The sequence below is a fragment of the Lutra lutra genome, chromosome 12 (assembly GCF_902655055.1).
Source record: "Lutra lutra chromosome 12, mLutLut1.2, whole genome shotgun sequence".
NCBI lineage: Eukaryota > Metazoa > Chordata > Mammalia > Carnivora > Mustelidae > Lutra > Lutra lutra.
The window spans coordinates 86,506,671-86,518,922 of NC_062289.1; the positions used below are offsets into that span (position 1 = coordinate 86,506,671).

The 12,252-nt window shown below is 39.9% G+C and overlaps 1 protein-coding gene across 7 annotated transcripts in view; it reads right to left on the reverse strand.

Annotated features, from left to right (window-relative positions):
• The window catches only part of ATXN2 (ataxin 2), a 116,025-nt gene that overhangs the window by 14,483 nt on the left and 89,290 nt on the right, over positions 1–12,252 (reverse strand). For 4 of the 7 annotated variants that reach the window (XM_047697331.1, XM_047697336.1, XM_047697333.1 and 1 more), the window contains 2 exons: positions 11,880–12,032; positions 11,432–11,498 (listed from right to left, as the gene is read on the reverse strand). In XM_047697331.1, coding sequence (XP_047553287.1) covers positions 11,432–11,498; positions 11,880–12,032 — 220 coding nt within the window. The remainder of the gene's footprint in view (positions 1–11,431; positions 11,499–11,879; positions 12,033–12,252) is intronic. The other 3 variants (XM_047697332.1, XM_047697334.1, XM_047697337.1) reach the window with 1 other exon arrangement.

The following is a 12,252-nucleotide window of genomic DNA, read 5'->3' on the forward strand; positions in this document are numbered from 1 at the left end:
GTACAACTCTGACTCATCCTTCAAGTGTCAGCCTGAAAGCAACTTCCTCAGAGACTCTCTCCAATGACCTCCAGATCTGAGTCCCTGTAAATCGACACAGCACTATGAAAAGTTTCCTACATAATACTTTCTGAGATAATCCCTGTCTGACACACCAAATTATGCCATTGCTACAGAAGGCTAATAGAGTTATTTAAAGAAAAACAATAGTACAAGAAAAAAGCCAAAATAGACCCAACACTAAGCTTTACGCTCTTTTCCCATCACTGAATTCTTACACAATTTCTTGCTCTTTCTCAAAACACAGCAACACACACTACCATGCAGCAGGTTTCTAACAGTTGTTTTTAAAAATTACTGTTAAGTCTTTTATTATTTTTAAGATTTTATTTGACAGAGAGAGAGGGAGCAAGTGAGCTCATGAGCAGGGAGAACGGGCAGAGGGACGGGGAGAAGCAGACTCCCTGTTGAGCAGAGAGCCCCAGATGCAGCTCTCAATCCCAGGACCCTGAAACCATGACCTGAGTAGAGGCAGATGCCCAACTAGCTGAGCCACCCAGGCAGTCCTACTGTATGTCTTTTATTATTCCACACAGATTTTTGCCTCATGGTCCTCCCAGTGTTAAAATTCTAAAAATTAATTAAAAATTCAGCTAAAAAAAAAAAAAAAAAAGAATTCAGCTCAACTGGGGCGCCTGGCTGGCTCAGTCAGTAGGGGATATAATTCTTATTCTTGGGGTGTGAATTCAAGCCCCACACTGGGTGTAGAGACTACTTAAAAGAAATTCAGGGGCGCCTGGGTGACTCAGGCTGTTAAGCATCTGCCTTTGGATCAGGTCATGATCCCAGGGTCCTGGGATTGAGCCCCACACCCGGCTCCCTGCTCACGGGGAACCTGCTTCTCCCTATCCCTCCTGTTCATGCTATCTATCACTTTCTCTCCCTCTCAAATAAATAAAATCTTAAAAAAAAAAAAAAATTCAGCTGTCACCTCCTCTGTAACATCTTTTCCAGTTCCCCTAAAACAACGAGCTGCATACTCTGTGTAGCTTCTTCTCACTTGTCTATTAGAGCACTGCACTATTGTCTGTAATGGGTGGGTGGTATGATGTCAACAAAGCCACTTGAGGGAAGGAATCATGAACCACTGCTTACACCATGGCAGAAGGCACAAAGAATGTGTAACTTGGCATGTTCATAAAATCATCAGAACTAATTACACAAGTAATTACTAATTTAGAGACAGAATTTGCTTAAATATTTGAATTTTCTTGCTAAAAATTTAATGAACTTGCTGAAATTTAAGAGAGGTAGTAATAGAGAGTTTTATCTATTTAGAGAAGGAAATGTGGAAAGAGAAGAAATGTATTTTTCTGAACTTGATCTTGAGAGTCCATATATTGAAAAAGCAATTCCTTTCAGTAAAGCTGCCCCAAACTCCCATAATATATTTTTTTAAGATTTTATTTATTTATTTGACAGAGAGAGAACACAAGCAGGCAGAGAGAGAGAGAGGAGGAAGCAGGCTCCCTGCCAAGCAGAGAGCCCGATGTGGGACTCAATCCCAGGACCCTGGGATCATGACCTGAGCCGAAGGCAGAGGTTTAACCCACTGAGCCATCCAGGCGCCCCCCAAACTCCTATAACATTTTTAACAAATGAAAGTTTACGATTTCTTTTGATACTTGATTATAACCCTTTTTACTATTTGATACTTGATTATAACCCTCATATATTAAAATAATTAATTTAAGTAAAAAAGCCAGTCAAGTGTACCATCTTTTTTAAAATTAAAATTCTAGGAACTCCTGGGTGGCTCAGTCAGTTAAGCATCTACCTTCAGCTCACATCATGATCCCAGAGTCCTGGGATTAAGCCCCACATCCGGCTCCCTGCTCCATGGGGATCGTGCTTCTCCCTCTTTCTCTGCAGCTTCCCCTGCTTGTGCACATGCAATCTCTGTGAAATACATAAAGTCTAAAAAAAAATTAAAATTCTAGTTATACACACAGAAAATGCTTGAATATAATTTTTTAATTTTTTAAAAAGATTTTATTTATTTATTTGACGGACAGAGATCACAAGTAGGCAGAGAGGCAGGCAGAGAGAGAGGGAGGAAGCAGGGTCCCTGCTGAGCAGAGAGTCCGATGCGGGGCTCGATCCTAGAACCCTGAGATCATGACCTGAGCCGAAGGCAGAGGCTTTAATCCACTGAGCCACCCAGGTGCCCCGCTTGAATATAATTTTAAAACATAAAAAATTCTACAATGCAACATAAAATAGTCCATCCCATTATTTACATACATTTTTTCCCACTAACAGCAACTGTGTGTGGCCTTCTAGATTATCTCCTATGCATAAGCACATATGCCTATGTATTTATACAGACATATACTTGGGTTTATGGAATATTTTCTCCCTCAAATTGAATCTATCTTAATATTAAACTATAACTTAGATGGACCATAGTTTAATGATTTCCATATGTCCAATGGTTTTCAACTGAGAGCAATATGTCTTTCAAGGGACATGTGGCAATATCTGGAAACATTTTGGTTGCTACAAATCAGAGAAGGGGAGTACTACTAGCATCAAATGGGTAAAGGCCCAGGTACCTGGGTGGCTCAGTCAGTTAAGCATCTGCCTTCAGCTCAGGCCATGATCCCAGGGTTCTGGGATCTGGTCCCACATTGAGTAGGGGGTTTGGGGGGGTTTCCCTGCTCAGCGGGGAGCCTGCTTCTCCCTCTCCCTCTACCCCTCGCCCCTGCTCATGCTTTCTCTTCTCTCTCTCCCACTCGCTTTCTCCCTCAAATAAATAAAGTCTTAAAAAAAAGTTTTTAAAAATGGGTAAAGACCAGGTATGCTAATAAACCAAAAATATCTGTCCCAAAATGTCAACAGGGCCAAGGCTAAGAAATTCTGTTCTACATTAATCAAGTTCTTGACTTTGGCATATTTTTTTAGAACAACAAAATTTTTCTCACAAATTGCAAAAGAAAACCATTACATTTGTACCGAGAAGACAAAGTGGTTTTGTGCAAAGGCTTTACTATCATGAAGGAATGATATGCCTTATATAATCCTTGACTGCGTTTCAGAAGCAAATCCTTGACAAATAAAAGAGCATGATACAAAATTAATATAAAGACAGAAATAGCCTGCATATATAGTACTTCATAAACTTACTTTGTAAGTAACTACTTAAACTGCAGTGGAAAACACATTGGTTTTATAACAATAAAAAAAGAAAATACCTAAGTATAAACTGAAAAAACACACACTACCTTCTAAGAGAATCTTAAAAACACTAAAGATACAAAAGCAGATTTAAAGGAGAAAGGCGTAATTGTTCTTGCATAAGAAGACTAAATAAAAAGACGGCAATTCTCCCCTAATTTATAAATTTAATATCATTCCAATAAAAATGCCAACTGGAGAACTAAATGTTAAAAACAATGAGTTTGTACTAAAAGAACAACAAAAACCATCACTGGTCAACCTTTAGAGGATAGTATGAAATCAACTCATTATTTTGAGAACTTTCTTCAAATGATACCATTTTAATTGCACAAACTATACCTCACAGTAACCAGTTTTTCTTTTTCTCTTTTTTTTGTCAGAGAGAGAGAAGAAGAGAGCACAAACAGGGGGAGCAGCAGGCAGAGGGGAAGCAAGCTCCCTGCTGAGCAGGGAGTCTAATGCAGACTTGATTCCAGGACCCCGGGATCATGACCTGAGCCACCCATGCGTCCCTAAAAATTTTCTTTATAGAAATATTCCAACTAATAATTGAGTAAGGGATAATAGAGAATGTCACCATTTTGCAACCCCTTAATGAAATGATGGCTCTAGGGCTAGACAATGATTGTCAGTGGTTGCTAAACACAGAAGGGCTGGTAGGAAATGTTATCCTGAATAGATACAGCTATTCTATTATCACAAAAAGGTGACATCATATGACTCCTAATGACAGTAAACATTTCACCTATGAAACATTCTAGATTAAATTTAAAAAACTACAACCTGATCTTATCAAGCCTCTCTAGACATCTACTCTCAGTTTGCGAGCATTACAGAGAACAGACAGCCACTTTAAACACCACCAAAGAGATGCAATTCCTGAAATTCAAATTTTAAGAAAGAATATGGGACAAAGCAGCTAGATTTAAGTAAAATGTAAAGGGGGAAAAAACAAAAACTAAAGGGAAAACTTTAAGAGAGACTTATCATTAAGAGAGATACATCAATCAAAAAGGTGGATTTTGGATGACGGTAAGCTTTCAGTGAGTTGTAACCACTGATCACATATTTTATATATGTATAAAACAAATAATAATGTAAAAGCTTCAAACAAAGAGAGAATTACCAAATTACCAAATGTGACAGAGACAAATGCTCAGCAAATGCTGTTAGAAAAATGGTGTCACGGACACCTGGGTGGCTCAGTCAGTTAAGTGGCTGCCTTCAGCTCAGGTCATGATTCCAGGGTCCTGGGATCGAGTCCCAAATTGGGCTCCTTGATCAGCAGGGACCCTGCTTCTCGCTCTGCCTCTGCCTGCTTACGCTCTTTCTGACAAATAAATAAATTAAAAAAAAGAAAAATGGTGCAAACAGACTTGCCTAAAACAGGGTTGCCACAAACCGTCGCTATGGGGAAAAAGCAGTACCTGTAGAGTGTAATTAAAGAAGTACGCCTGTACCTAACACTGTAAGACAAGGCTCCACCCTAAGAACAGGAGCAATGCAAGGGTCATGTCACTTAGAAGACTTAGCCAGTGCAATAAAGCAAGAAAAATATACAGTGATTGGCCTATAATTATGTACACAGAAAATTCTAAGTCCAAAAGAAGCTACTAAAAACAATAAATGTATCTAGTGAAGTGGCAAGACACAAAGTCAGTATTAAGAAATCAAGTGTATCTCTATATACTTGGTAAACAATGTTAAAAAATTTTAAAACACTGAAAGAGCAGCATAAAAATATAAAATACGAACAACTTCTCACTCTGAAAACTGTCACTTAAAGATTTCTAAATGAAATAGATACTAAGGAAATTAATACTGCAAAGAAATGTTAAATTTTATTGTTAACAATTAGACAACAAATATTTTTAAAATATATTACACACATTATAGCAAAATGTAAATAAGCCCACCTCTAAGATGGGCCCCTCTGATCCTGACTCCTGGTATTCACACTCTTGTGAAGTCCCCTCCCACTGTACCAGGTCTGCTTTGTGTGATCCTATAGCATACCGCAAAAGTTATGTCATTGCCAAGGCTAGATTGTAAAACACACTCTAGTTTCCATTTAGATCAATTTCTCTTTCTGAATACTCATTTTGGGAGAAGCTAGCTGCCATGTTATGACCAGCTCTATCCTGTCAATACCTCTGAATCTGGAAGGAGATCCTCCAGCCCCATTTAACCCTTCAGACCCTATAGTTGTTGTTTTTTTTTTTAAGATTTTATTTATTTATTTGGCAGGCAGAGATCACAAGTAGGCAGAAAGGCAAGCAGAGGGAGAAGAAGGGAAGCAGGCTCCTTGCTGAGCAGAGAGCCCGATGCGGGGCTGGATCTCAGGACCCTGGGATCATGACATGAGCCGAAGGCAGAGGCTTAACCCACTGAGCCACCCAAGTGCCCCTTCAGACCCTACAGTTCTAACCAATATCCTGACTGCAACTTTCATAAGACACTGAGACAGAACCACCCAGTTAAGCTACACCTGATTTTCTAACCCTGAGAAACTGTGTGAAATAATTTATGTTTGTTGTTTTAGGCAGCTAAGCTCTGTGGTAATTTGTTAAAAGATAGGTAATACAGGGGCACCTGGGTGGCTTGTCAGTTAAGTGTCTGACTCTTGGTTTCAGCTCAGGTCATGGTCTCAGGGTCATCAGACTGAGCCCTGCAGGAGGTTCCACACTCAGCAGGGAGTCAGCTTGAGATTCTCTCCCTCTCCCCTTTCTAATAAATAAAATCTTTTCTCCCCCCCCCCACAAAAAGGGATAATAGAGTCACTATTTTTACAAGGTTTTCAATGGAAAAAAGATTCAAGCAAAAAGTCACTGTAAAAATCTTGCAATGTTAACTTGAATTGGATGTATCAGTATGAATTTCCCAATTTTGTCCACTGAAAAGGCCAAGACACAATAACTCAAAGACCAGAAAATGGTTTATAAATACTTTTTCTGCAAAAAGAATTAGGATTCCTTGAAGGAATATGGATCCAGGTCGGGGTTTAGACACAGATTAGCCTGAGATATCTTATTTATGGCAGAAACTAAGGAAGCTATCAAAGACAAATGAATAGGGGAGTCTGGGTGGCTCAGTCAATTAAGTGTCTGCCTTTGGCTCAGGTCATGATTCAGGGTCCTGGGATTGAGCTCCATGTCAAGAATCCCTGCACAGCAGAAGTCTGCTTCTCCCTCTGCATCTCTTCCCTGCTCTTCTGTGTTTTCTCTCAAATAAACAAATTAAATCTTAAAAAACAACAACAACAAAAACAAAGACAAAGGAATAGAACTAAAAAGACAGGAGCCAACTTGAAGGGACTGGCATTGATTAAAAGATGGGGCAGGGGCGCCTGGGTGGCTCAGTGGGTTAAGCCTCTGCCTTCAGCTCAGGTCATGATCCCAGGGTCCTGAGATCCAGCCCCGCATCGGGCTCTCTGCTCAGCAGGGAGCGTGCTTCCCTTCTTCTCTCTCTGCCTGCCTCTCTGCCTACTTGTGATCTTTGTCTATCAAATAAATAAATAAAATCTTTAAAAAAAAAATGGGGCAATAGGAGCAGCAAAAACCTGAAACATACGAATATACAAAAGTATACAAAATCCATGCATTCATAATATTTTTAAAAATAAGAATAAAAGAAGGGGGGGGCGCCTGGGTGGCTCAGTTGGTTGAGCGACTGCCTTCAGCTCGGGTCATGATCCTGGAGTCCTGGGATCGAGTCCCGCATCGGGCTCCCTGCTTGGCGGGGAGTCTGCTTCTCCCTCTGACCCTCCCCCTTCTCATACACTCTCTCTCAAATAAATAAATAAAATCTTTAAAAAAAAAAAGGGGGGGGGCGCCTGGGTGGCAGTGGGTTAAGCGGCTGCCTTCGGCTCAGGTCATGATCTCAGAGTCCTGGGATTGAGCCCCGCATCGGGCTCTCTGCTCAGCAGGGAGCCTGCTTCCTCCTCTCTCTCTGCCTGCCTCTCTGCCTGCTTGTGATCTCTCTGTCAAATAAATAAATAAAATCTTTAAAAAAAAAAAAAAAAGAAAGAAAGAAAGGGGGGGGGACAGTTACATCTTTCAAAACAAAGCAATTTCACTAGACACTACTGAAAAGTGTCAAGGGCAAAAACTCCTCACTGAAAATTGGCACTTAAGGCAATTTTAAGCCCTTAAATTTAAGCATTTATTCTTACTTTCCTGTACCAACTATTTGAGGATAACCATATCCAACCCTAGTTGAAAAGAACAGCCGCTTACAGGATGATTCTAGCTAATACATAGAAAAGAAATGCTAGGAATTCAGAAATTACTGTTTTCAAACTCCTAACTAATGATTTTCAAAATATGATCACGGAACTTCAGTATCACTAGGGAGCTGGTTTTATAAACTGTGCTAGAAATTTAAATTCTCAGGCTATACCCCAAATCTACTGAATTGGAAATTCTGGGGCTGGGGCCAAGCAATCTGTGTTTTTAACAAATTCTGATACACACTAAAATTTGAGAACCAGAGCCCTAACAAATTTCAGAAAACTTTACATCTGCGGAGGGGAGGACTGGGCTATCACCACCTGAGCCCTTAATTTTTACCAATTATCAAAGTAGGACCAGATAATGAGCATCTCCTGAACAATCCAACATCATCTGTTAAAGATTTCTTTACCATCTTCTGTTAAATATCTCACAATCAGGGATGCCTGGGTGGCTCAGGGGGCTAAGCCTCTGCCTTCAGCTCAGGTCATGATCCCAGGGTCCTGGGATCGAGCCCCGCATCGGGCTCTCTGCTAGACAGGGAGCCCGCTTCCTCCTCTCTCTCTGCTTGCCTCTCTGCCTACTTATGATCTCTATCTGTCAAATAAATAAATAAAAACCTTTAAAAAAACTAATAATTTAAAATTATCTCACAATCATCTGTTAAATATTCTTACCTCTCTGCCACAAGAAAATTAAATTAAACCTAATGTAATCGGTGACATCACAAGAAGTGAAAAGACCATCTAGAATACAGGACATTCCTATGTAACAACTGGTTTCTGCCTCAAAACAACGGCAGGGAAAAAACAGCAGAGGAATTACAAAGACATGTAATAAATATATTGTATGGATCTTATTACTTTGATCCATATTCAAAACAAACCAGCTGTAAAAAAATACCAAGATAATGTGATTGTGGTGATTATTAGATAAAAAGGAATTACAATTTTTTTTTTTTAAAGATTTTATGTATTTATTAGAGAGATAGAGAGCACAAGTAGACAGAGCAGCAGGTAGAGGGAGAAGCACGCTCTCCAATGAGCAGGCAGCCTGATGGGGGACTTGACCCTGGGATCATGACCTGAGCCAAAGGGAGCCACGTAACCGACTGAGCCACCCAACCGACTGAGCCACCCAGGCGCCCTGGAATTACTATTTTTATAAAGTGTGATAATTAGCACTCTGGCTAAGAAAAATGTCCATATTCAAAAGGATACACACTAAGTATATAGGAATAAAATGGCAATATGTCTGGGATTTACTTTAAATACTGCAGCAAAGAAACAAAGCACTCTTCAAATAAATATGACAAAATCTTGATAATCACCAAATGTGAACTATGGACAAAGCAATTATGTTGTCATTTTGCACCTTCTTAGCACAGACTGTGTTTACAGCTGCTGTTGGCAGTGTTCCCATTCCACCTTCCTAGAAATGGCTCTACAACACTGGCTGAGGGACTCTCAGGACGTGTAACTTCTCTCTCTGGGAAATGACACGCTCGCTGCCTGAAGTCAAAGTGCCACCCTCACATCAGAGCCATACTATAGTGTTTGCTTTCATTGCAATCGTCTTTTTTGTTTTAACATAAAAACACACCATTGTACTGTTTTAAGTAATCGTTAAAATATCCCATAACCAGGTAGTAATATATGAAAACCTTAATATTGTTTTTATTTAAATTAACATATGTTATTGGTTTCAGAGACAGAGGTCAGTGATTCATCAGTTTTATACAATACCCAGTGCCCTCCTTAAGGTCCACCACCCAGCTGATCCATTCCTCCAACCCCCTCCCCTCCAGCAACCCTCAGTTTGTTTCCTGTGATTAAGAGCCTCTTATGGTTTGTCTACCTCTCTGATTTCATCTTATTTTTTCCCTCTCTTCCCCTATGATCTTCTGTTTTGTTCCTTAAATTCTACATACAAGTGAGATATGATATTTGTTGTTCTCTGACTTCTCTCATTTAGTACAATACTCTCTAGTTCCATCCACATACCTGCAAATGGCAAGATATTTCACAAGATATTTTTTTTAAAGATTTCATTTATTTATTTGAGAGAGAGAGACACAGCAAGAGAAAGAACACATTAGGGGGGATGGGAGAGGGAAAGCAGGCTTCCCACAGAGCAGGGGGCCCGATGCAGGCTCAATCCCAGGACCCTGGAATCATGGCCTGAGCCAAAGGCAGACACTTAATGACTGAACCACCTAGGCAGTCCCCCCACTGGTTTTAAAAAAAAATTTTATTTATTTATTTGAGAGAGGGAGAACACAAGCACGGGGAGAGGCAGAGGAAGAAGCAGACTCCCTACTGAGAGGGGAGCCTGATGCAGGACTTGATTCCAGGACCATGACCCAAGCCAAAGGCAGACAGATGCCTAACCGACTGAGCCAACTAGGCGCCCTTTCATTTTTCTTTTGATGGCTGAGTAACATTCCATTGTATATATATACCACATCTTCTTTATCCATTCATCTGCTGATGGACATCTGGGCTCTTTCCGCAGTTTGGCTACTATGGACACTGCTGCCATAAACACTGGGGTGTGGGTACCCCTTCACATCACCTTATTTGTGTCTTTGCAGTAAAACATAGCAATGCGATTGCTGGGTCATAGGGCAGCTCTACTTTCAACTTTTTGAGGAACCTCCATACTGTTTTCCAGAGTGGCTCCACCAGCCTGCATTTCCACCAACGGTTTGAGAGGAAAACATACCTTAATATTAACCTCACTCAAAATGGCACTAGAAGAAGCTTTCCTCCACCTGAACTTTTTTAGATCCACAGAATAAGATCAATCCTAAACTAGAGAACTTTAAATTATCTAAGCTGCAGTTCTTCCAGCATGTTCCAGTGTTCCAAGGCAAAGAATACCATACTTGTTTAAAAAAAAAAAAAAAAGTAAGAATTTTAAAAAAACATCCAAAAATGATTACTTCAAATACTTAGGAAAGCTTATTAATTTAAGAAGTGGAAGTTTTAGGTCAGGAGAATATTGCTAGGCATTGAGTAACTTATCAACTAGCTCTCAACTACCTGGATGCCAAAAAAGGACACCCTTTACCATTTGCCCACATTAAAAGATCTCCTTTTAAGATCAGTATGTGTTTTTTTCCCACAAAGGCTGTTTAACCACAAGTCTAGAATATTAGATTACACAACATTCTCATTTTATTATTTTTTTAAAGATTTATTTATTTGAGGGTGGGGAGGGGCAGAGGGAGAGGGAGAGAGAATCCCAAGCATACTCTACAGGGAGCCCAACACAGGGCTCGATCTCACAACCCTGAGATCACAACCTGAGCCAAAACCAAGAGTTGGATGCTTAACCGACTGTGCCACCCAGGCTCCCCACAATATTTTCATTTTGAAGATGAGGAAACATCCCTCTACTAAGAAGATTTTGATGGTTTCCGAAATGAGCTGCCCTCAGCTCAAAAAGAAATTCCGGATTAGGGAAGGGGGGGTTGTATGTTATTATGAAACAAAAGGTCAACAACCTGGTAAACTAATTTAGCAAACACTTTTCAAATTTAGTAATGAAAACTTCAAAATTCAATTATTCTTTCTGAAAAGGATCTTAAACAATCACAACTGATGAACATTTTCTCCTCCCTAGTCTTGTTTATTAAAATGCATCTGAGGGGCACATGGGTGGTGCTGTTTGTTGAGCATCCAACTCTCAGGTTTTGGCTCAGGTTATGGTCTCAAGGTTGTGAGATCGGCTCTGCTCTCAGTGAGAAGTGTGCTTGAGTTTCTCTCTCCCTCTCTAATAAATCAATCTTGGGGGGGAAAAAGCACATCAAATATCTTACCTAGTATTGGGTATCACAAGTCAATGCATAGGCTGACCAAAAATGAAAGCTCAACTACAAATATTCATTCATTATAAATTAGATCCCGAATTCATGCAGCATGCTGACTACAAGCAAACACAGGCAGGATTATTCTCACCTTTACCTGCTCTATATGTCTTGGCTTGATTCACTGGCATGGGCGTCATAGGTATAGGGTATAAAGGCTTGAGGGAATTAAAAAAAAAAAAAGATTAAACTTTTCAGATAGTAAGAATATATTTTACTATTTTCTCTTAGTTGTATATTGCTAGAGAGCTAGCTCTGAGGTTTCCTGATTCTCCAGGAGTTATTAAAAAAATAAAATCACCCCCAACACCTAAAAGGACAAATCCCAAACTGCAGTAAACCTGAACTTTCTTTCTCACCAGAAAACATTCTCAGATTTAGGTTTTTATACTAACAACACACCATGCCATCGCATGCCTCCCCCTTTCAAGTACTTCTGCTTTGCCACTATTGCCTTAAGTCACCACACACTGACAGAGTGCTTGGTGTGAATACAAATAACTAAGGAGGGAAAACGAACATCAAAATCTAGGACTTACTTGCACGCCTGGACTCACTGGGACTGGATACATCATATTTGGTGCAAAACAAACAGGCTGCGTGTAAACTGGAGCTGGCTGTTGGTGGCCCACCATGGATGGGCTGGGCTGTGCTTGAGGACGAGGTGAAGTTGGGGTGGTAGAAGGCTTTGGCTACAAAAATAAAAAATCAACCATCTTAAGGTGAAAAGCTAACTGTTATTTCAATCTGAAAACTGATCTTTCTCATCTTTGTAAGCTCTACTTGCTTTTAGTGCCTTTTAATGAAAAAAAGTTTTAGAAAATAAATTTCCACGTTTCAAAAGGAAAAACACTTGGGTAGAAAGTTAAATTTGCCAATTAATTTATTATAATAATCTGCCAACTTCTCAAT